General features: G+C 63.2%; 3 protein-coding genes across 3 annotated transcripts; all 3 read right to left on the bottom strand.

Annotated features, from left to right (window-relative positions):
- Nucleotides 1-100: 100 nt before the first annotated feature.
- Nucleotides 101-11,360, bottom strand: LOC132317932 (PHD finger protein 7-like). The gene is made up of 10 exons (XM_059823455.1): nt 11,330-11,360; nt 10,901-10,992; nt 10,710-10,811; nt 10,305-10,429; nt 9,999-10,223; nt 3,644-3,784; nt 3,314-3,427; nt 3,043-3,161; nt 2,199-2,858; nt 101-159 (listed from the first exon to the last, which is right to left on the bottom strand). Exons 1-10 carry the CDS (start codon nt 11,358-11,360, stop codon nt 101-103), a joined length of 1,668 nt encoding a protein of 555 aa, XP_059679438.1.
- A 1,241-nt stretch (nt 11,361-12,601) lies between these two features.
- Nucleotides 12,602-17,580, bottom strand: LOC132317931 (PHD finger protein 7-like). Its single transcript, XM_059823454.1, is given in 10 exon segments — nt 12,602-12,660; nt 14,730-15,320; nt 15,487-15,605; nt 15,758-15,871; nt 16,088-16,227; nt 16,230-16,443; nt 16,525-16,649; nt 16,930-17,031; nt 17,121-17,212; nt 17,550-17,580. Coding segments are annotated over 10 exon segments (1,587 nt in total).
- A 3,010-nt stretch (nt 17,581-20,590) lies between these two features.
- Nucleotides 20,591-23,803, bottom strand: LOC132317930 (PHD finger protein 7-like). The gene is made up of 10 exons (XM_059823453.1): nt 23,773-23,803; nt 23,344-23,435; nt 23,149-23,250; nt 22,744-22,868; nt 22,500-22,662; nt 22,307-22,413; nt 21,977-22,090; nt 21,706-21,824; nt 21,483-21,540; nt 20,591-21,053 (listed from the first exon to the last, which is right to left on the bottom strand). Exons 1-10 carry the CDS (start codon nt 23,801-23,803, stop codon nt 20,591-20,593), a joined length of 1,374 nt encoding a protein of 457 aa, XP_059679436.1.
- Between the last annotated feature and the right edge of the window lie 364 nt (nt 23,804-24,167).

Raw genomic sequence — 24,167 nt, 5'->3', positions numbered from 1 at the left:
TCACCGCTTGATCATTAATAAAAGCCTTCTAGTTAACCCCACAACGAGGACTGCTCTGAATAATTCACCTGCGACACCAGGACAAAAACCAGACGGTGTCTCAGGCGCCACCGGAGTAGGAAAAGAGGAATGCGAAATCCAGCATTGGAGAATCCAGGTCTGAAACGCAATTCAGGACTGAGAGAAACCTGAAAGCCCCAGAAGCCCTTCCACAATACTAGCTGGCCGACACTGCTGAGAGTGCCTAGAGGCTGCCCAGGCTGCCTCCTTCAGCTCCTGCTTTCAGAGTGTCCTCAGCCATCCTCTTCTACCAGCCACCTTGCAAGCCAAACTCTGCTGCTCAGGGTTTCCTTCTCAGCAGGCTTTCTGAGGTTTCGCTCGGCCTTCCTTTCGACGCCAGGGCGTTCCAGAGCTCCGTTAGCGAGGTGCCCACAGAGGTGGCCGGTGCCAGGCAACAAGCACCTCCGTTCAGAGCGAGGCCGTGCGTGACCACAGCTCTTGGGCCAGCTCCATTCGAGCTCCGGTGCTCGGGAGTGCCTGGGAGCTCACGTCGCACTCCCCCTGAAGAGCCCTGCCTGTTCTGGCCGTGTCTAGACCTCACGTCTTCCCAATCACAGCAGTCAAGAACAGAAGGACAAAGTGCTGCCACCGAGTTCTCTTTGGGACCCTCGAGACCTCCTTTCCTTCCTCATTGCCTCTTTGCTGGCAGAAAAGCCCATCAGGTCTCCCAGGTTCCCCTGCCTTCCTCAGAGAGGACAGCTGCTGCCTCATGTAACGAATCCCCTTTCATGCTGCATTAAGGCCTGTCAGGAAGGCACACACCTTAAGACCACCTGTAGTTTGCCTGACGAGCAGAGGGTTGTTCAAATCTGCACGGCCACCCCACGGGATTTCCTTCGCGCTTTGCTCACCGGGATTCTATGCTTCAGCCTTCTAGCTCTCCGCCAACGCCACAGAGCCCTTCAGCAGTCACTCTGCAAGCGAATCTTTTCTCCTTCCTGCACTGGAAAGGTACTTGCTGGTCTCCAACAGGAGGGAAATCCTTTCGGATGACTGACATTTCCCAGGCCTCCCGTTACCCTTCTGTAGAGCGTATGGGATGTTCTTGCTCTCAAGGGCGTACGAGGGGACTCAAGGCCTCAGTAGCAGGTACCGCTCTGACCCTCCTGAACTCTGTGGAGGAAATTCCTTACCAGGTGTTTGCAATGTCTGTGAAAAAAGGATTTCTTGGCTTATACTGCCAGAAGGAAGCCTTCAGCTGGTCCAGCAGCAATCCTGTTGGGGAACAGGACCCGGCCCTGGGGAACGGGCGATGCCCTTTGGCTCCTGTAGAAACACAACCTGCAGAGATCTTCATGTCGCCAATACAGACGTGACACTGAAGGGAACTTTTAAAGAAAAGCAGCTTTGCCACTTTGCCACAATTCTCACTACCCTAGGCAAGGAGGCTAGGAAATGGGGTGTAGCCTTGTCCAGAACGCAACGGAGTTGAAGCGTGTCAAAAGTCGCTGGGGCCGGGGCGTGTGATTTTGGGGGGGTGAGCCGCGAGGGCCATGCCGGGTGGGCGGGCGCGGCCCACATTGCCGGGAGCCAGGCGGCCAGCCCCGGTCCCGGGGGTGGGTGTGAACTTCCCGCGGGGAAACTGAGCAGGCTGCGGGGCCAGCGAGGCCCGAAGCACGCGGCCATGGCGCTGGGCAGCCGGCCAAGGCCAGCCCGCAAGGAGGGAGGTCTAGGGAAGGTGCTGCCAAGCCCCGGGGAGAGGACAACCCTCCGGGCCCTGCCCCTAACGCTGCCCCTCGGGAAAGGGAGAGGAGGAGGAAGCCGACAAATGAGCGTGGAATCTCCCAGTGCAGAGGTTAACGGTCAACTTTATTGTGCCGGTGGAGGGGGAGGAGGGCCAGCACTCGGGGACGGCGCACGGCTGTATGGATTTTGGGCCCGACGCCGCAAGCGGGAGCGGTCTCGCGTCCGCACAGGCCCAGGGAGGCTGGAGCAGCTGCCGCTGTCGAGCGCTGGGAAGGCAGAGGACCCCGATGGCAGCTGGCTGGCGGTGCTGGGGCTGCCGATGTCGGGTGCCGGGGAGCCGTGGGACGGCCCCAGCGCAGCCTGGCGGGGGCTCCTGCTCTCAGCGCTTGGTGCTGGGGCGCGTCTGCTCTCAGGGCGTCTTCTGGGCCAGCTGTAGGGAGTTTGGGCCCGACGTCGCAAGCGGGAGCGGTCTCGCACCCGCTTGGGCCCAGGTGGGCTGGAGCGGCTGCTGCCCTCAAGCACTGGGGAGCCGTGGGATGGCCCTGGTGCCGCGCTGCCGGGGCTGCTGGTCTCTGGTGCCAGGGAGCCATGGGACGGCCCGAATGCTGCGTGGCTACCGGCGCTGGAGCTGCTGGTGTCCAGTGCTGGGGAGCCGCAGGAGGACCCCGACGCTTCGTGGCTGCTGGTGCTGGGGCTGCTGGTCTCCGGTACCAGCGAGCTGTGGGACAGCCCCAGCACCGCCTGGCTGGGAGTGCTGCTCTCAGCACTCGGTGCTGGCGCACGGCTCCTGCCACCGTGTCTGCTGGGCCGGCTGTATGGTGTTTGGGCCCGACGTTGCAAGCGGGAGCATTCTCGCACCCGCTCGGGCCCAGGGGGGCTGGAGCGGAGGCTGTCCTGAAGTGGCGGGGAGCCGCAGGAGGACCCCGATGGCGCCTGGCTGGCGGTGCTGGGGCTGCTGATCTCGGGCACCACAGATGCGAGAGTTTGCCCCGATGCCGCCTGGCTGCTGGTGCTGGGGCTGCTGGTCTCGGGTGCCGGAGAGTCGTGGGAAGGCCCCGATCCTGACTGGCTGGCAGTGCTGGGGCCGGCGAGCTCCGAGGCGGTACTGGAGTCTGCAAGGGGAAGCGGGAAGGTCAAGGGCACGGCCCCCCAGGCCCAGGGCAGGATAGGCCAGTGCGGTGCGCCCGGCTGTCCGGGAGCAAAGAGGCTCTTCCAAGCCCACCCTGGGCACCCACCACCAGGCCTTGCCTGGCCCCTGGCCCCAGCCCAGGGGCACGCGGGTGCTTTGCCTCTTACCGGTGCCCAGGCCAGCACAGCTGTTGCACTCCCAGCTGGCCGTGCTGTTCCCCGAGTAGGCGCAGCGTCTGTGGGTGCCCTCGGCAGCACAGGAGCAGCACAGGAGCAGTTGCCAGGGCCTGGGGAAGCAAACGGGTTCATGGCTGTGAGGACAGAGTGGCCGCAGCTCAGGACTGTCCGGCAGAGCTCTTGTTCTTAGTCCTTCCGCTTCGAGCCCCTGGCGAGACAGAGATCCCGTGCAGAGCTCCGGGGTGCAGCTTTGGCACCTTACCCCTCTTCTTCTGCCTGCTCCCTGCCTCCTGGACAAAGGCACTCGCTGGCATCGCAGCGGCCGTGCCTCTCATATAGTGCTGCATATCCATGGCTGTTCTCCCATGATGGCAGCCTGATGGAGAAAGGAAACTTGATGAGCCCCTGCTGCCCCGGCATCAGGCAGATGCAGGGCGTCCCTGCTCTTCCCCCCTGCCCTGTTTCCAACTCCTCCATGAAGCTGACACCCAGACTCACGGGACAGCGCAGGGCCAGGACTGCAGGGGCAGCCCCTGGCACGGCACAGCGCTTGCACCCTCGTGTCCTGTGAGCCAGGCAGGACGACACCAACCTGAAGGGGATTCGGATCCCCATGGTGAGCATTTCCAGGACAAACTCTTCCTTATCTCTACAGAGTGGGCACTGGAAGCAAGAAATGCCAGCGCGCGCAGCCTGTCCCTGCAGGAGAAACATAAGGAGCACGAGTGAGGCCCTGGTGCTGCTGAGCGCCTGCCGTGGCCCGGGGCCAAGGGAAGGGCTCCTACCTGGATGCAGCCCCTGTGGAACCAGGCGTGTTTGCACGCTGGGCACACCATGGTGCCGTAGGACTTTCTGTCCCCCACAGGGTCCAGGCAGATGAGGCAGGTGGTGTTCTCGTCCGGAGCCGCCTCCACTGCCTGCTCTGGGCGGTGCTCCCAGCAGAAGGACCTGGGGGAAGAGGAAAGGGATGGGCGAGGTGAGAACTGCTGGGTCCTTCCCCAGTGGTGGCGAGGAGGGGAGAGGAGGTACCTGTACTGTGGAAGGAACTGGGTGACGCATCCACCCTCCACGGCACAGGGGAGATGGAAGCTGCGGTCACAGTCCGTCTCGTGGCAGGTGATGGCGGCCCCATTCTCGCCACAGACGAAGCAGTCCTGGAAAGGGCAGAGCAGCCCCCATCAGCGGCAGCCTCAGGGTCTCCACCGCCAGCCCCACACCTCCGGGCAGGGCGCAGGATGCGGCCGCTGCTGGGACACAGCCCGCAGACGTGCCTGGCGGCCGAGGCACCTGTGCTGGGGCCTCTGTGGAGCTGCTGGGAGCAAGACTTTTGTCCCAGAGCTGGTTGGAAGGGCTGGGATTTCTTTCTCGGGGCCTGGGCTAAGCTGCTGCAACCCTCTCCTGGCACAAATCTCCCTGTTCTTGTCGGGTCCTCACCTTCCGCGCTGCCCGCTGGATGGTGCGTCGAATATCCTCAGGGAGAAATCCCATGAGTCCTAATTCCTTGAGCCGTTGCTGGTAAAGCTCGTTGGCGAAAAACTGCAGAAGAGGAAAGACGAGGAGCTGATGAGGCGAGTGTGGCAGGGACTGCCTGTGGAAAAGCTGGAAGGAGCCCCGGAGAAACTCACCAGGCAAAACACGTGGGCACAGAGCCCTTCCTTCTCCAGTTTGCGCCCACAGATGTCCGGGTCAGCCTCTGCCCGGCGACACAGCATGCACGCTGGAGGGGAGAGAGCAAATGGCAGCGGGAATGAGCACCTCTGCGGGGCCGGGGGCAGCGTCCCTGCGGGATTGCCCCCGAGGGCCTGCTCTGTCCCTGCCTAGCTGGCTGATGGGCAGGGCCGGAGGCCTTGGAGAGGAAGGGGGCATTGCAGGCCCGGGTGTCCCAGCAGGCGCCCACTGCCCAGCCTGGGCCGGGCTTGCTGAGGCAAGGAGGGGCCCTGCCCCGGGGCGGTTGGGGAGCTCCTGCCTCCCTCGCCCTGCCACCGCTCTCGGCCCCACGCTGACCGCCCCGACAACCCCTCTGCCAGGCTGCGGGAGGGGTACGTTGCTCTCACCCTGCTCCGTCGAGGCGGGGGCCCTCTCCATCCTTGCGGACATGGCACACATCAACAGTGAGCGTTTGGAGAGTCTCTGTCCCAGCAGCGCCGGGGTGTCTCCTCCAGATGCTCCTCTGCTGACTCTGAGGGAGAAGCGAGGCGCGGGTGAGCTTGCAGCACAGGCCCAGAGCCCCGAGACGTGGGGCCCCCCTCCTCCCTCGGCAGCCCCGCGCAAGCCCCGTCCCTCCCCTCACCTCACCAGGTCGCACTGGCGCACGGTCTGAGCCCAGCGCTCCTTTTTGTGGGCTTGGCCCCGCGGGTCACAGTGCCCGCTGTGACATCAGCACCGCTGGCCTGCCTGCGCCCCAAATACGGGCAGGGACGGGCTCGGCCACCTGCCACCCGCTCCGAGACGGCCGCCGCCTCACAGGGGTGGGTGTGAAGTGCCCAGGCGGGGGCCCGAGCCCTCGGCACCCGCGTAACCGGGGCGGCTGCTCCTGCAGTACTGCCTCTGGTTCTGGGCTCCCCGGCAGAGGGGCCAGAAGCCACCGTTGAGCCGTGCCCACGCTCACACGTCCCATCCGCTCAGACGCGGTGGGTGGCCGGGGCACAGCACAGGGCCTCGGGACGGCACCTAAGTGTCGCAGGTGGCCCAACGTCTTTCCCCTGAGCTCCTCAGCGCTTTGGTGATGTGCTGCCTCCAGAACAAAAAGCAGCGGGTCCGCAAGCTGGGGAGTCACGGCGGAAATGGCCTTTTTCCATGGCAATAAACTGCCTTTCAGAGTCAGTGTGCGCCTTTCCTGGGTGGGGTAGGAAACTGCAAGCGGCTGTGGGGCAGCTGTGGAGGCGGTGGGTGGGAGCGTTGATCTGTTTGAGGGTAGAATGGCTCTACAGAGGGATCTGGACAGGCTGGATCGCTGGGCCGAGGGTTTGCAAGCGTTTCAGCAACAGGCTGCCCAGGGAAGTGGTTGAGTCACCTTCCCTGGAGGTATTTAAAAGACATGCAGACGGGGCGCTTAGGGACATGGTTTGGTGGTGGACTTGGCAGGGTTAGGTTAACGGTTGGACTCGATGCTTTTAAGGGTCTTTTCCAACCTGAATGACCCTATGATTCTAATTGCCATTCAATTATTGCTTAATCGCCATTTGATTACCATTTGATTGTCATTCCATCATCGATTACTTACCATTTGATCACCGCTTGATCATTAATAAAAGCCTTCTAGTTAACCCCACAACGAGGACTGCTCTGAATAATTCACCTGCGACACCAGGACAAAAACCAGACGGTGTCTCAGGCGCCACCGGAGTAGGAAAAGAGGAATGCGAAATCCAGCATTGGAGAATCCAGGTCTGAAACGCAATTCAGGACTGAGAGAAACCTGAAAGCCCCAGAAGCCCTTCCACAATACTAGCTGGCCGACACTGCTGAGAGTGCCTAGAGGCTGCCCAGGCTGCCTCCTTCAGCTCCTGCTTTCAGAGTGTCCTCAGCCATCCTCTTCTACCAGCCACCTTGCAAGCCAAACTCTGCTGCTCAGGGTTTCCTTCTCAGCAGGCTTTCTGAGGTTTCGCTCGGCCTTCCTTTCGACGCCAGGGCGTTCCAGAGCTCCGTTAGCGAGGTGCCCACAGAGGTGGCCGGTGCCAGGCAACAAGCACCTCCGTTCAGAGCGAGGCCGTGCGTGACCACAGCTCTTGGGCCAGCTCCATTCGAGCTCCGGTGCTCGGGAGTGCCTGGGAGCTCACGTCGCACTCCCCCTGAAGAGCCCTGCCTGTTCTGGCCGTGTCTAGACCTCACGTCTTCCCAATCACAGCAGTCAAGAACAGAAGGACAAAGTGCTGCCACCGAGTTCTCTTTGGGACCCTCGAGACCTCCTTTCCTTCCTCATTGCCTCTTTGCTGGCAGAAAAGCCCATCAGGTCTCCCAGGTTCCCCTGCCTTCCTCAGAGAGGACAGCTGCTGCCTCATGTAACAAATCCCCTTTCATGCTGCATTAAGGCCTGTCAGGAAGGCACACACCTTAAGACCACCTGTAGTTTGCCTGACGAGCAGAGGGTTGTTCAAATCTGCACGGCCACCCCACGGGATTTCCTTCGCGCTTTGCTCACCGGGATTCTATGCTTCAGCCTTCTAGCTCTCCGCCAACGCCACAGAGCCCTTCAGCAGTCACTCTGCAAGCGAATCTTTTCTCCTTCCTGCACTGGAAAGGTACTTGCTGGTCTCCAACAGGAGGGAAATCCTTTCGGATGACTGACATTTCCCAGGCCCCCCATTACCCTTCTGTAGAGCGCATGGGATGTTCTTGCTCTCAAGGGCGTACGAGGGGACTCAAGGCCTCAGTAGCAGGTACCGCTCTGACCCTCCTGAACTCTGTGGAGGAAATTCCTCACCAGGTGTTTGCAATGTCTGTGAAAAAAGGATTTCTTGGCTTACACTGCAAGAAGGAAGCCTTCAGCTGGTCCAGCAGCAATCCTGTTGGGGAACAGGACCCGGCCCTGGGGAACGGGTGATGCCCTTTGGCTCCTGTAGAAACACAACCTGCAGAGATCTTCATGTCGCCAATACAGACGTGACACTGAAGGGAACTTTTAAAGAAAAGCAGCTTTGCCACTTTGCCACAATTCTCACTAACCTAGGCAAGGAGGCTAGGAAATGGGGTGTAGCCTTGTCCAGAACGCAACGGAGTTGAAGCGCGTCAAAAGTCGCTGGGGCCGGGGCGTGTGATTTTGGGGGGGTGAGCCGCGAGGGCCATGCCGGGTGGGCGGGCGCGGCCCACATTGCCGGGAGCCAGGCGGCCAGCCCCGGTCCCGGGGGTGGGTGTGAACTTCCCGCGGGGAAACTGAGCAGGCTGCGGGGCCAGCGAGGCCCGAAGCACGCGGCCATGGCGCTGGGCAGCTGGCCAAGGCCAGCCCGCAAGGAGGGAGGTCTAGGGAAGGTGCTGCCAAGCCCCGGGGAGAGGACAACCCTCCGGGCCCTGCCCCTAACGCTGCCCCTCGGGAAAGGGAGAGGAGGAGGAAGCCGACAAATGAGCGTGGAATCTCCCAGTGCAGAGGTTAACGGCCAACTTTATTGTGCCGGTGGAGGGGGAGGAGGGCCAGCACTCGGGGACGGCGCACGGCTGGTCTCGTGGCGGCGTCCGGGCCGGCTGTATGGATTTTGGGCCCGACGCCGCAAGCGGGAGTGGTCTTGTGTCCGCACGGGCCCAGGGAGGCTGAAGCAGCTGCCGCTCTCGAGCGCTGGGAAGGCAGAGGAGGACCCCGATGGCAGCTGGCTGGCGGTGCTGGGGCTGCTGATGTCGGGTGCCGGGGAGCCGTGGGACGTCCCCAGCGCAGCCTGGCGGGGGCTCCTGCTCTCAGCGCTTGGTGCTGGGGCGCGTCTGCTCTCAGGGCGTCTTCTGGGCCGGCTGTAGGGAGTTTGGGCCCGACGTCGCAAGCGGGAGCGGTCTCGCACCCGCTTGGGCCCAGGTGGGCTGGAACGGCTGCTGCCCTCAAGCACTGGGGAGCCATGGGACGGCCCTGATGCTGCATGGCTCCCAGTGCTGGGGCTGCTGGCCTCCGGTGCTGGGGAGCCACAGGAAGACCCCGATGCTTCGTGGCTGCCGGTGCTGGGGCTGCTGGTCTCCGGTACCAGCGAGCTGTGGGACAGCCCCAGCACCGCCTGGCTGGGAGTGCTGCTCTCAGCACTCGGTGCTGGCGCACGGCTCCTGCCACCGTGTCTGCTGGGCTGGCTGTATGGTGTTTGGGCCCGACGTTGCAAGCGGGAGCGCTCTCGCACCCGCTCGGGCCCAGGGGGGCTGGAGCGGAGGCTGTCCTGAAGTGGCAGGGAGCCCGATGGCGCCTGACTGGCACTGCTGGGGCTGCTGGTCTCTGGTGCTGGAGATCCGAGAGATTGCACCAATGCCGCCTGGCTGCTGGTGCTGGGGCTGCTGGTCTCGGGTGCCGGAGAGCCGTGGGAAAGCCCCGATCCTGACTGGCTGGCAGTGCTGGGGCCAGCAAGCTCCAAGGCGGCACTGGAGTCTGTAAGGGGAAGCGGGAAGGTCAAGGGCACGGCCCCCCAGGCCCAGGGCAGGATAGGCCCTCTGGGAGCAAAGAGGCTCTTCCAAGCCCACCCTGGGCACCCACCACCAGACCTTGCCTGGCCCCTGGCCCCAGCCCAGGGGCACGCGGGTGCTTTGCCTCTTACCGGTGCCCAGGCCAGCACAGCTGTTGCACTCCCAGCTGGCCGTGCTGTTCCCCGAGTAGGCGCAGCGTCTGTGGGTGCCCTCGGCAGCACAGGAGCAGCACAGGAGCAGTTGCCAGGGCCTGGGGAAGCAAACGGGTTCATGGCTGTGAGGACAGAGTGGCCGCAGCTCAGGACTGTCCGGCAGAGCTCTTGTTCTTAGTCCTTCCGCTTCGAGCCCCTGGCGAGACAGAGATCCCGTGCAGAGCTCCGGGGTGCAGCTTTGGCACCTTACCCCTCTTCTTCTGCCTGCTCCCTGCCTCCTGGACAAAGGCACTCGCTGGCATCGCAGCGGCCGTGCCTCTCATATAGTGCTGCATATCCATGGCTGTTCTCCCATGATGGCAGCCTGATGGAGAAAGGAAACTTGATGAGCCCCTGCTGCCCCGGCATCAGGCAGATGCAGGGCGTCCCTGCTCTTCCCCCCTGCCCTGTTTCCAACTCCTCCATGAAGCTGACACCCAGACTCACGGGACAGCGCAGGGCCAGGACTGCAGGGGCAGCCCCTGGCACGGCACAGCGCTTGCACCCTCGTGTCCTGTGAGCCAGGCAGGACGACACCAACCTGAAGGGGATTCGGATCCCCATGGTGAGCATTTCCAGGACAAACTCTTCCTTATCTCTACAGAGTGGGCACTGGAAGCAAGAAATGCCAGCGCGCGCAGCCTGTCCCTGCAGGAGAAACATAAGGAGCACGAGTGAGGCCCTGGTGCTGCTGAGCGCCTGCCGTGGCCCGGGGCCAAGGGAAGGGCTCCTACCTGGATGCAGCCCCTGTGGAACCAGGCGTGTTTGCACGCTGGGCACACCATGGTGCCGTAGGACTTTCTGTCCCCCACAGGGTCCAGGCAGATGAGGCAGGTGGTGTTCTCGTCCGGAGCCGCCTCCACTGCCTGCTCTGGGCGGTGCTCCCAGCAGAAGGACCTGGGGGAAGAGGAAAGGGATGGGCGAGGTGAGAACTGCTGGGTCCTTCCCCAGTGGTGGCGAGGAGGGGAGAGGAGGTACCTGTACTGTGGAAGGAACTGGGTGACGCATCCACCCTCCACGGCACAGGGGAGATGGAAGCTGCGGTCACAGTCCGTCTCGTGGCAGGTGATGGCGGCCCCATTCTCGCCACAGACGAAGCAGTCCTGGAAAGGGCAGAGCAGCCCCCATCAGCGGCAGCCTCAGGGTCTCCACCGCCAGCCCCACACCTCCGGGCAGGGCGCAGGATGCGGCCGCTGCTGGGACACAGCCCGCAGACGTGCCTGGCGGCCGAGGCACCTGTGCTGGGGCCTCTGTGGAGCTGCTGGGAGCAAGACTTTTGTCCCAGAGCTGGTTGGAAGGGCTGGGATTTCTTTCTCGGGGCCTGGGCTAAGCTGCTGCAACCCTCTCCTGGCACAAATCTCCCTGTTCTTGTCGGGTCCTCACCTTCCGCGCTGCCCGCTGGATGGTGCGTCGAATATCCTCAGGGAGAAATCCCATGAGTCCTAATTCCTTGAGCCGTTGCTGGTAAAGCTCGTTGGCGAAAAACTGCAGAAGAGGAAAGACGAGGAGCTGATGAGGCGAGTGTGGCAGGGACTGCCTGTGGAAAAGCTGGAAGGAGCCCCGGAGAAACTCACCAGGCAAAACACGTGGGCACAGAGCCCTTCCTTCTCCAGTTTGCGCCCACAGATGTCCGGGTCAGCCTCTGCCCGGCGACACAGCATGCACGCTGGAGGGGAGAGAGCAAATGGCAGCGGGAATGAGCACCTCTGCGGGGCCGGGGGCAGCGTCCCTGCGGGATTGCCCCCGAGGGCCTGCTCTGTCCCTGCCTAGCTGGCTGATGGGCAGGGCCGGAGGCCTTGGAGAGGAAGGGGGCATTGCAGGCCCGGGTGTCCCAGCAGGCGCCCACTGCCCAGCCTGGGCCGGGCTTGCTGAGGCAAGGAGGGGCCCTGCCCCGGGGCGCTTGGGGAGCTCCTGCCTCCCTCGCCCTGCCACCGCTCTCGGCCCCACGCTGACCGCCCCGACAACCCCTCTGCCAGGCTGCGGGAGGGGTACGTTGCTCTCACCCTGCTCCGTCGAGGCGGGGGCCCTCTCCATCCTTGCGGACATGGCACACATCAACAGTGAGCGTTTGGAGAGTCTCTGTCCCAGCAGCGCCGGGGTGTCTCCTCCAGATGCTCCTCTGCTGACTCTGAGGGAGAAGCGAGGCGCGGGTGAGCTTGCAGCACAGGCCCAGAGCCCCGAGACGTGGGGCCCCCCTCCTCCCTCGGCAGCCCCGCGCAAGCCCCGTCCCTCCCCTCACCTCACCAGGTCGCACTGGCGCACGGCCTGAGCCCAGCGCTCCTTTTTGTGGGCTTGGCCCCGCGGGTCACAGTGCCCGCTGTGACATCAGCACCGCTGGCCTGCCTGCGCCCCAAATACGGGCAGGGACGGGCTCGGCCACCTGCCACCCGCTCCGAGACGGCCGCCGCCTCACAGGGGTGGCTGTGAAGTGCCCAGGCGGGGGCCCGAGCCCTCGGCACCCGCGTAACCGGGGCGGCTGCTCCTGCAGTACTGCCTCTGGTTCTGGGCTCCCCGGCAGAGGGGCCAGAAGCCACCGTTGAGCCGTGCCCACGCTCACACGTCCCATCCGCTCAGACGCGGTGGGTGGCCGGGGCACAGCACAGGGCCTCGGGACGGCACCTAAGTGTCGCAGGTGGCCCAACGTCTTTCCCCTGAGCTCCTCAGCGCTTTGGTGATGTGCTGCCTCCAGAACAAAAAGCAGCGGGTCCGCAAGCTGGGGAGTCACGGCGGAAATGGCCTTTTTCCATGGCAATAAACTGCCTTTCAGAGTCAGTGTGCGCCTTTCCTGGGTGGGGTAGGAAACTGCAAGCGGCTGTGGGGCAGCTGTGGAGGCGGTGGGTGGGAGCGTTGATCTGTTTGTGGGTAGAATGGCTCTACAGAGGGATCTGGACAGGCTGGATCGCTGGGCCGAGGGTTTGCAAGCATTTCAGCAACAGGCTGCCCAGGGAAGTGGTTGAGTCACCTTCCCTGGAGGTATTTAAAAGACATGCAGACGGGGCGCTTAGGGACATGGTTTGGTGGTGGACTTGGCAGGGTTAGGTTAACGGTTGGACTCGATGATCTTAAGGGTCTTTTCCAACCTGAATGACCCTATGATTCTAATTGCCATTCAATTATTGCTTAATCGCCATTTGATTACCATTTGATTGTCATTCCATCATCGATTACTTACCATTTGATCACCGCTTGATCATTAATAAAAGCCTTCTAGTTAACCCCACAACGAGGACTGCTCTGAATAATTCACCTGCGACACCAGGACAAAAACCAGTGTCTCAGGTGCCACTGGAGTAGGAAAAGAGGAATGCGAAATCCAGCATTGGAGAATCCAGGTCTGAAACACAATTCAGGACTGAGAGAAACCTGAAAGCCCCAGAAGCCCTTCCACAATACTAGCTGGCCGACACTGCTGAGAGTGCCTAGAGGCTGCCCAGGCTGCCTCCTTCAGCTCCTGCTTTCAGAGTGTCCTCAGCCATCCTCTTCTACCAGCCACCTTGCAAGCCAAACTCTGCTGCTCAGGGTTTCCTTCTCAGCAGGCTTTCTGAGGTTTCGCTCGGCCTTCCTTTCGACGCCAGGGCGTTCCAGAGCTCCGTTAGCGAGGTGCCCACAGAGGTGGCCGGTGCCAGGCAACAAGCACCTCCGTTCAGAGCGAGGCCGTGCGTGACCACAGCTCTTGGGCCAGCTCCATTCGAGCTCCGGTGCTCGGGAGTGCCTGGGAGCTCACGTCGCACTCCCCCTGAAGAGCCCTGCCTGTTCTGGCCGTGTCTAGACCTCACGTCTTCCCAATCACAGCAGTCAAGAACAGAAGGACAAAGTGCTGCCACCGAGTTCTCTTTGGGACCCTCGAGACCTCCTTTCCTTCCTCATTGCCTCTTTGCTGGCAGAAAAGCCCATCAGGTCTCCCAGGTTCCCCTGCCTTCCTCAGAGAGGACAGCTGCTGCCTCATGTAACGAATCCCCTTTCATGCTGCATTAAGGCCTGTCAGGAAGGCACACACCTTAAGACCACCTGTAGTTTGCCTGACGAGCAGAGGGTTGTTCAAATCTGCACGGCCACCCCACGGGATTTCCTTCGCGCTTTGCTCACCGGGATTCTATGCTTCAGCCTTCTAGCTCTCCGCCAACTCCACAGAGCCCTTCAGCAGTCACTCTGCAAGCGAATCTTTTCTCCTTCCTGCACTGGAAAGGTACTTGCTGGTCTCCAACAGGAGGGAAATCCTTTCGGATGACTGACATTTCCCAGGCCCCCCATTACCCTTCTGTAGAGCGCATGGGATGTTCTTGCTCTCAAGGGCGTACGAGGGGACTCAAGGCCTCAGTAGCAGGTACCGCTCTGACCCTCCTGAACCCTGTGGAGGAAATTCCTTACCAGGTGTTTGCAATGTCTGTGCAAAAAGGTTTTCTTGGCTTACACTGCAAGAAGGAAGCCTTCAGCTGGTCCAGCAGCAATCCTGTTGGGGAACAGGACCCGGCCCTGGGGAACGGGCGATGCCCTTTGGCTCCTGTAGAAACACAACCTGCAGAGATCTTCATGTCGCCAATACAGACGTGACGCTGAAGGGAACTTTTAAAGAAAAGCAGCTTTGCCACTTTGCCACAATTCTCACTAACCTAGGCAAGGAGGCTAGGAAATGGGGTGTAGCCTTGTCCAGAACGCAACGGAGTTGAAGCGCGTCAAAAGTCGCTGGGGCCGGGGCGTGTGATTTTGGGGGGGTGAGCCGCGAGGGCCATGCCGGGTGGGCGGGCGCGGCCCACATTGCCGGGAGCCAGGCGGCCAGCCCCGGTCCCGGGGGTGGGTGTGAACTTCCCGCGGGGAAACTGAGCAGGCTGCGGGGCCATCGAGGCCCGAAGCACGCGGCCATGGCGCTGGGCAGCTGGCCAAGGCCAGCCCGCAAGGAGGGAGGTCTAGGGAAGGTGCTGCCAAGCCCCGGGGAGAGGACAACCCTCCGGGCCCTGCCCCTAACGCTGCCCCTCGGGAAAGGGAGAGGAGGAGGAAGCCGACAAATGAGCGTGGAATCTCCCAGTGCAGAGGTTAACGGCCAACTTTATTGTGCCGGTGGAGGGGGAGGAGGGCCAGCACTCGGGGACGGCGCACGGCTGGTCTCGTGGCGGCGTCCGGGCCGGCTGTATGGATTTTGGGCCCGACGCCGCAAGCGGGAGTGGTCTCGTGTCCGCACGGGCCCAGGGAGGCTGGAGCAGCTGCCGCTCTCGAGCGCTGGGAAGGCAGAGGAGGACCCCGATGGCAGCTGGCTGGCGGTGCTGGGGCTGCTGATGTCGGGTGCCGGGGAGCCGTGGGACGTCCCCAGCGCAGCCTGGCGGGGGCTCCTGCTCTCAGCGCTTGGTGCTGGGGCGCGTCTGCTCTCAGGGCGTCTTCTGGGCCGGCTGTAGGGAGTTTGGGCCCGACGTCGCAAGCGGGAGCGGTCTCGCACCCGCTTGGGCCCAGGTGGGCTGGAACGGCTGCTGCCCTCAAGCACTGGGGAGCCATGGGACGGCCCTGATGCTGCATGGCTCCCAGTGCTGGGGCTGCTGGCCTCCGGTGCTGGGGAGCCACAGGAAGACCCCGATGCTTCGTGGCTGCCGGTGCTGGGGCTGCTGGTCTCCGGTACCAGCGAGCTGTGGGACAGCCCCAGCACCGCCTGGCTGGGAGTGCTGCTCTCAGCACTCGGTGCTGGCGCACGGCTCCTGCCACCGTGTCTGCTGGGCCGGCTGTATGGTGTTTGGGCCCGACGTTGCAAGCGGGAGCGCTCTCGCACCCGCTCGGGCCCAGGGGGGCTGGAGCGGAGGCTGTCCTGAAGTGGCAGGGAGCCCGATGGCGCCTGACTGGCACTGCTGGGGCTGCTGGTCTCTGGTGCTGGAGATCCGAGAGATTGCACCAATGCCGCCTGGCTGCTGGTGCTGGGGCTGCTGGTCTTGGGTGCCGGAGAGCCGTGGGAAAGCCCCGATCCTGACTGGCTGGCAGTGCTGGGGCCAGCAAGCTCCAAGGCGGCACTGGAGTCTGTAAGGGGAAGCGGGAAGGTCAAGGGCACGGCCCCCCAGGCCCAGGGCAGGATAGGCCCTCTGGGAGCAAAGAGGCTCTTCCAAGCCCACCCTGGGCACCCACCACCAGACCTTGCCTGGCCCCTGGCCCCAGCCCAGGGGCACGCGGGTGCTTTGCCTCTTACCGGTGCCCAGGCCAGCACAGCTGTTGCACTCCCAGCTGGCCGTGCTGTTCCCCGAGTAGGCGCAGCGTCTGTGGGTGCCCTCGGCAGCACAGGAGCAGCACAGGAGCAGTTGCCAGGGCCTGGGGAAGCAAACGGGTTCATGGCTGTGAGGACAGAGTGGCCGCAGCTCAGGACTGTCCGGCAGAGCTCTTGTTCTTAGTCCTTCCGCTTCGAGCCCCTGGCGAGACAGAGATCCCGTGCAGAGCTCCGGGGTGCAGCTTTGGCACCTTACCCCTCTTCTTCTGCCTGCTCCCTGCCTCCTGGACAAAGGCACTCGCTGGCATCGCAGCGGCCGTGCCTCTCATATAGTGCTGCATATCCATGGCTGTTCTCCCATGATGGCAGCCTGATGGAGAAAGGAAACTTGATGAGCCCTGCTGCCCCGGCATCAGGCAGATGCAGGGTGTCCCTGCTCTTCCCCCCTGCCCTGTTTCCAACTCCTCCATGAAGCTGACACCCAGACTCACGGGACAGCGCAGGGCCAGGACTGCAGGGGCAGCCCCTGGCACGGCACAGCGCTTGCACCCCTCGTGTCCTGTGAGCCAGGCAGGACGACACCAACCTGAAGGGGATTCGGATCCCCATGGTGAGCATTTCCAGGACAAACTCTTCCTTATCTCTACAGAGTGGGCACTGGAAGCAAGAAATGCCAGCGCGCGCAGCCTGTCCCTGCAGGAGAAACATAAGGAGCCGCTTGGCCCTGGTGGCCCTGGGGCCACGCTGCCGTGGCCCGGGGCCAAGGGAAGGGCTCCTACCTGGATGCAGCCCCTGTGGAACCAGGCGTGTTTGCACGCTGGGCACACCATGGTGCCGTAGGACTTTCTGTCCCCCACAGGGTCCAGGCAGATGAGGCAGGTGGTGTTCTCGTCCGGAGCCGCCTCCACTGCCTGCTCTGGGCGGTGCTCCCAGCAGAAGGACCTGGGGGAAGAGGAAAGGGATGGGCGAGGTGAGAACTGCTGGGTCCTTCCCCAGTGGTGGCGAGGAGGGGAGAGGAGGTACCTGTACTGTGGAAGGAACTGGGTGACGCATCCACCCTCCACGGCACAGGGGAGATGGAAGCTGCGGTCACAGTCCGTCTCGTGGCAGGTGATGGCGGCCCCATTCTCGCCACAGACGAAGCAGTCCTGGAAAGGGCAGAGCAGCCCCCATCAGCGGCAGCCTCAGGGTCTCCACCGCCAGCCCCACACCTCCGGGCAGGGCGCAGGATGCGGCCGCTGCTGGGACACAGCCCGCAGACGTGCCTGGCGGCCGAGGCACCTGTGCTGGGGCCTCTGTGGAGCTGCTGGGAGCAAGACTTTTGTCCCAGAGCTGGTTGGAAGGGCTGGGATTTCTTTCTCGGGGCCTGGGCTAAGCTGCTGCAACCCTCTCCTGGCACAAATCTCCCTGTTCTTGTCGGGTCCTCACCTTCCGCGCTGCCCGCTGGATGGTGCGTCGAATATCCTCAGGGAGAAATCCCATGAGTCCTAATTCCTTGAGCCGTTGCTGGTAAAGCTCGTTGGCGAAAAACTGCAGAAGAGGAAAGACGAGGAGCTGATGAGGCGAGTGTGGCAGGGACTGCCTGTGGAAAAGCTGGAAGGAGCCCCGGAGAAACTCACCAGGCAAAACACGTGGGCACAGAGCCCTTCCTTCTCCAGTTTGCGCCCACAGATGTCCGGGTCAGCCTCTGCCCGGCGACACAGCATGCACGCTGGAGGGGAGAGAGCAAATGGCAGCGGGAATGAGCACCTCTGCGGGGCCGGGGGCAGCGTCCCTGCGGGATTGCCCCCGAGGGCCTGCTCTGTCCCTGCCTAGCTGGCTGATGGGCAGGGCCGGAGGCCTTGGAGAGGAAGGGGGCATTGCAGGCCCGGGTGTCCCAGCAGGCGCCCACTGCCCAGCCTGGGCCGGGCTTGCTGAGGCAAGGAGGGGCCCTGGCCCGGGGCGGTTGGGGAGCTCCTGCCTCCCTCGCCCTGCCACCGCTCTCGGCCCCACGCTGACCGCCCCGACAACCCCTCTGCCAGGCTGCGGGAGGGGTACGTTGCTCTCACCCTGCTCCGTCGAGGCGGGGGCCCTCTCCATCCTTGCGGACATGGCACACATCAACAGTGAGCGTTTGGAGAGTCTCTGTCCCAGCAGCGCCGGGGTGTCTCCTCCAGATGCTCCTCTGCTGACTCTGAGGGAGAAGCGAGGCGCGGGTGAGCTTGCAGCACAGGCCCAGAGCCCCGAGACGTGGGGCCCCCCTCCTCCCTCGGCAGCCCCGCGCAAGCCCCGTCCCTCCCCTCACCTCACCAGGTCGCACTGGCGCACGGCCTGAGCCCAGCGCTCCTTTTTGTGGGCTTGGCCCCGCGGGTCACAGTGCCCGCTGTGACATCAGCACCGCTGGCCTGCCTGCGCCCCAAATACGGGCAGGGACGGGCTCGGCCACCTGCCACCCGCTCCGAGACGGCCGCCGCCTCACAGGGGTGGCTGTGAAGTGCCCAGGCGGGGGCCCGAGCCCTCGGCACCCGCGTAACCGGGGCGGCTGCTCCTGCAGTACTGCCTCTGGTTCTGGGCTCCCCGGCAGAGGGGCCAGAAGCCACCGTTGAGCCGTGCCCACGCTCACACGTCCCATCCGCTCAGACGCGGTGGGTGGCCGGGGCACAGCACAGGGCCTCGGGACGGCACCTAAGTGTCGCAGGTGGCCCAACGTCTTTCCCCTGAGCTCCTCAGCGCTTTGGTGATGTGCTGCCTCCAGAACAAAAAGCAGCGGGTCCGCAAGCTGGGGAGTCACGGCGGAAATGGCCTTTTTCCATGGCAATAAACTGCCTTTCAGAAGCACTGTGCGCCTTTCCTGGGTGGGGTAGGAAACTGCAAGCGGCTGTGGGGCAGCTGTGGAGGCGGTGGGTGGGAGCGTTGATCTGTTTGTGGGTAGAATGGCTCTACAGAGGGATCTGGACAGGCTGGATCGCTGGGCCGAGGGTTTGCAAGCATTTCAGCAACAGGCTGCCCAGGGAAGTGGTTGAGTCACCTTCCCTGGAGGTATTTAAAAGACATGCAGACGGGGCGCTTAGGGACATGGTTTGGTGGTGGACTTGGCAGGGTTAGGTTAACGGTTGGACTCGATGATCTTAAGGGTCTTTTCCAACCTGAATGACCCTATGATTCTAATTGCCATTCAATTATTGCTTAATCGCCATTTGATTACCATTTGATTGTCATTCCATCATCGATTACTTACCATTTGATCACCGCTTGATCATTAATAAAAGCCTTCTAGTTAACCCCACAACGAGGACTGCTCTGAATAATTCACCTGCGACACCAGGACAAAAACCAGTGTCTCAGGTGCCACTGGAGTAGGAAAAGAGGAATGCGAAATCCAGCATTGGAGAATCCAGGTCTGAAACACAATTCAGGACTGAGAGAAACCTGAAAGCCCCAGAAGCCCTTCCACAATACTAGCTGGCCGACACTGCTGAGAGTGCCTAGAGGCTGCCCAGGCTGCCTCCTTCAGCTCCTGCTTTCAGAGTGTCCTCAGCCATCCTCTTCTACCAGCCACCTTGCAAGCCAAACTCTGCTGCTCAGGGTTTCCTTCTCAGCAGGCTTTCTGAGGTTTCGCTCGGCCTTCCTTTCGACGCCAGGGCGTTCCAGAGCTCCGTTAGCGAGGTGCCCACAGAGGTGGCCGGTGCCAGGCAACAAGCACCTCCGTTCAGAGCGAGGCCGTGCGTGACCACAGCTCTTGGGCCAGCTCCATTCGAGCTCCGGTGCTCGGGAGTGCCTGGGAGCTCACGTCGCACTCCCCCTGAAGAGCCCTGCCTGTTCTGGCCGTGTCTAGACCTCACGTCTTCCCAATCACAGCAGTCAAGAACAGAAGGACAAAGTGCTGCCACCGAGTTCTCTTTGGGACCCTCGAGACCTCCTTTCCTTCCTCATTGCCTCTTTGCTGGCAGAAAAGCCCATCAGGTCTCCCAGGTTCCCCTGCCTTCCTCAGAGAGGACAGCTGCTGCCTCATGTAACGAATCCCCTTTCATGCTGCATTAAGGCCTGTCAGGAAGGCACACACCTTAAGACCACCTGTAGTTTGCCTGACGAGCAGAGGGTTGTTCAAATCTGCACGGCCACCCCACGGGATTTCCTTCGCGCTTTGCTCACCGGGATTCTATGCTTCAGCCTTCTAGCTCTCTGCCAACTCCACAGAGCCCTTCAGCAGTCACTCTGCAAGCGAATCTTTTCTCCTTCCTGCACTGGAAAGGTACTTGCTGGTCTCCAACAGGAGGGAAATCCTTTCGGATGACTGACATTTCCCAGGCCTCCCATTACCCTTCCGTAGAGCGTATGGGATGTTCTTGCTCTCAAGGGCGTACGAGGGGACTCAAGGCCTCAGTAGCAGGTACCGCTCTGACCCTCCTGAACTCTGTGGAGGAAATTCCTCACCAGGTGTTTGCAATGTCTGTGCAAAAAGGTTTTCTTGGCTTACACTGCAAGAAGGAAGCCTTCAGCTGGTCCAGCAGCAATCCTGTTGGGGAACAGGACCCGGCCCTGGGGAACGGGCGATGCCCTTTGGCTCCTGTAGAAACACAACCTGCAGAGATCTTCATGTCGCCAATACAGACGTGACGCTGAAGGGAACTTTTAAAGAAAAGCAGCTTTGCCACTTTGCCACAATTCTCACTAACCTAGGCAAGGAGGCTAGGAAATGGGGTGTAGCCTTGTCCAGAACGCAACGGAGTTGAAGCGTGTCAAAAGTCGCTGGGGCCGGGGCGTGTGATTTTGGGGGGGTGAGCCGCGAGGGCCATGCCGGGTGGGCGGGCGCGGCCCACATTGCCGGGAGCCAGGCGGCCAGCCCCGGTCCCGGGGGTGGGTGTGAACTTCCCGCGGGGAAACTGAGCAGGCTGCGGGGCCAGCGAGGCCCGAAGCACGCGGCCATGGCACTGGGCAGCCGGCCAAGGCCAGCCCGCAAGGAGGGAGGTCTAGGGAAGGTGCTGCCAAGCCCCGGGGAGAGGACAACCCTCCGGGCCCTGCCCCTAACGCTGCCCCTCGGGAAAGGGAGAGGAGGAGGAAGCCGACAAATGAGCGTGGAATCTCCCAGTGCAGAGGTTAACGGCCAACTTTATTGTGCCGGTGGAGGGGGAGGAGGGCCAGCACTCGGGGACGGCGCACGGCTGGTCTCGTGGCGGCGTCCGGGCCGGCTGTATGGATTTTGGGCCCGACGCCGCAAGCGGGAGTGGTCTCGTGTCCGCACGGGCCCAGGGAGGCTGGAGCAGCTGCCGCTCTCGAGCGCTGGGAAGGCAGAGGAGGACCCCGATGGCAGCTGGCTGGCGGTGCTGGGGCTGCTGATGTCGGGTGCCGGGGAGCCGTGGGACGTCCCCAGCGCAGCCTGGCGGGGGCTCCTGCTCTCAGCGCTTGGTGCTGGGGCGCGTCTGCTCTCAGGGCGTCTTCTGGGCCGGCTGTAGGGAGTTTGGGCCCGACGTCGCAAGCGGGAGCGGTCTCGCACCCGCTTGGGCCCAGGTGGGCTGGAACGGCTGCTGCCCTCAAGCACTGGGGAGCCATGGGACGGCCCTGATGCTGCATGGCTCCCAGTGCTGGGGCTGCTGGCCTCCGGTGCTGGGGAGCCACAGGAAGACCCCGATGCTTCGTGGCTGCCGGTGCTGGGGCTGCTGGTCTCCGGTACCAGCGAGCTGTGGGACAGCCCCAGCACCGCCTGGCTGGGAGTGCTGCTCTCAGCACTCGGTGCTGGCGCACGGCTCCTGCCACCGTGTCTGCTGGGCCGGCTGTATGGTGTTTGGGCCCGACGTTGCAAGCGGGAGCGCTCTCGCACCCGCTCGGGCCCAGGGGGGCTGGAGCGGAGGCTGTCCTGAAGTGGCAGGGAGCCCGATGGCGCCTGACTGGCACTGCTGGGGCTGCTGGTCTCTGGTGCTGGAGATCTGAGAGATTGCACCAATGCCGCCTGGCTGCTGGTGCTGGGGCTGCTGGTCTCGGGTGCCGGAGAGCCGTGGGAAAGCCCCGATCCTGACTGGCTGGCAGTGCTGGGGCCAGCAAGCTCCAAGGCGGCACTGGAGTCTGTAAGGGGAAGCGGGAAGGTCAAGGGCACGGACCCCAGGCCCAGGGCAGGATAGGCCCTCTGGGAGCAGAGAGGCTCTTCCAAGCCCACCCTGGGCACCCGCCGCCAGGCCTTGCCTGGCCCCTGGCCCCAGCCCAGGGGCACGCGGGTGCTTTGCCTCTTACCGGTGCCCAGGCCAGCACAGCTGTTGCACTCCCAGCTGGCCGTGCTGTTCCCCGAGTAGGCGCAGCGTCTGTGGGTGCCCTCGGCAGCACAGGAGCAGCACAGGAGCAGTTGCCAGGGCCTGGGGAAGGAAACGGGTTCATGGCTGTGAGGACAGAGTGGCCGCAGCTCAGGACTGTCCGGCAGAGCTCTTGTTCTTAGTCCTTCCGCTTCGAGCCCCTGGCGAGACAGAGATCCCGTGCAGAGCTCCGGGGTGCAGCTTTGGCACCTTACCCCTCTTCTTCTGCCTGCTCCCTGCCTCCTGGACAAAGGCACTCGCTGGCATCGCAGCGGCCGTGCCTCTCATATAGTGCTGCATATCCATGGCTGTTCTCCCATGATGGCAGCCTGATGGAGAAAGGAAACTTGATGAGCCCCTGCTGCCCCGGCATCAGGCAGATGCAGGGCGTCCCTGCTCTTCCCCCCTGCCCTGTTTCCAACTCCTCCATGAAGCTGACACCCAGACTCACGGGACAGCGCAGGGCCAGGACTGCAGGGGCAGCCCCTGGCACGGCACAGCGCTTGCACCCTCGTGTCCTGTGAGCCAGGCAGGACGACACCAACCTGAAGGGGATTCGGATCCCCATGGTGAGCATTTCCAGGACAAACTCTTCCTTATCTCTACAGAGCGGGCACTGGAAGCAAGAAATGCCAGCGCGCGCAGCCTGTCCCTGCAGGAGAAACATAAGGAGCACGAGTGAGGCCCTGGTGCTGCTGAGCGCCTGCCGTGGCCCGGGGCCAAGGGAAGGGCTCCTACCTGGATGCAGCCCCTGTGGAACCAGGCGTGTTTGCACGCTGGGCACACCATGGTGCCGTAGGACTTTCTGTCCCCCACAGGGTCCAGGCAGATGAGGCAGGTGGTGTTCTCCTCCGGAGCCGCCTCCACTGCCTGCTCTGGGCGGTGCTCCCAGCAGAAGGACCTGGGGGAAGAGGAAAGGGATGGGCGAGGTGAGAACTGCTGGGTCCTTCCCCGGTGGTGGCGAGGAGGGGAGAGGAGGTACCTGTACTGAGGAAAGAACTGGGTGACGCATCCACCCTCCACGGCACAGGGGAGATGGAAGCTGCGCTTGCAGCCCGTCTCGTGGCAGGTGATGGCGGCCCCTTTCTCGCCACAGACGAAGCAGGCCTGGAAAGGGTACAGCAGCCCCCATCAGCGGCAGCCTCAGGGCCTCCACCGCCAGCCCCACACCTCCGGGCAGGGCGCAGGATGCGGCCGCTGCTGGGACACAGCCCGCAGACGTGCCTGGTGGCCGAGGCACCTGTGCTGCGGCCTCTGTGGAGCTGCTGGGAGCAAGACTTTTGTCCCAGAGCTGGTCGGAAGGGCTGGGATTTCTTTCTCGGGGCCTGGGCTAAGCTGCCGCAACCCTCTCCTGGCACAAATCTCCCTGTTCTTGTCGGGTCCTCACCTTCCGCGCTGCCCGCTGGATGGTGCGTCGAATATCCTCAGGGAAAAATACCATGAGTCCTAATTCCTGGAGCTGTTGCTGATAAAGCTTGTTGGCGAAAAACTGCAGAAGAGGAAAGACGAGGGAGGAGCTGATGAGGCGAGTGTGGCAGGGACTGCCTGTGGAAAAGCTGGAAGGAGCCCCGGAGAAACTCACCAGGCAAAACACGTGGGCACAGAGCCCTTCCTTCTCCAGTTTGCACCCACAGATGTCCGGGTCAGCCTCTGCCCGGCGACACAGCATGCACGCTGGAGGGGAGAGAGCAAATGGCAGCGGGAATGAGCACCTCTGCGGGGCCGGGGGCAGCGTCCCTGCGGGATTGCCCCCGAGGGCCTGCTCTGTCCCTGCCTAGCTGGCTGATGGGCAGGTCCGGAGGCCTTGGAGAGGAAGGGGGCATTGCAGGCCCGGGTGTCCCAGCAGGCGCCCACTGCCCAGCCTGGGCCGGGCTTGCTGAGGCAAGGAGGGGCCCTGGCCCGGGGCGGTTGGGGAGCTCCTGCCTCCCTCGCCCTGCCACCGCTCTCGGCCCCACGCTGACCGCCCCGACAACCCCTCTGCCAGGCTGCGGGAGGGGTACGTTGCTCTCACCCTGCTCCGTCGAGGCGGGGGCCCTCTCCATCCTTGCGGACATGGCACACATCAACAGTGAGCGTTTGGAGAGTCTCTGTCCCAGCAGCGCCGGGGTGTCTCCTCCAGATGCTCCTCTGCTGACTCTGAGGGAGAAGCGAGGCGCGGGTGAGCTTGCAGCACAGGCCCAGAGCCCCGAGACGTGGGGCCCCCCTCCTCCCTCGGCAGCCCCGCGCAAGCCCCGTCCCTCCCCTCACCTCACCAGGTCGCACTGGCGCACGGCCTGAGCCCAGCGCTCCTTTTTGTGGGCTTGGCCCCGCGGGTCACAGTGCCCGCTGTGACATCAGCACCGCTGGCCTGCCTGCGCCCCAAATACGGGCAGGGACGGGCTCGGCCACCTGCCACCCGCTCCGAGA

This window comes from Gavia stellata, chromosome 12 (genome assembly GCF_030936135.1).
Source record: "Gavia stellata isolate bGavSte3 chromosome 12, bGavSte3.hap2, whole genome shotgun sequence".
NCBI classification, from domain to species: domain Eukaryota; kingdom Metazoa; phylum Chordata; class Aves; order Gaviiformes; family Gaviidae; genus Gavia; species Gavia stellata.
Note: the sequence above shows the minus strand (reverse complement) of the source record. Positions and strands in the feature narration are given on the sequence as shown.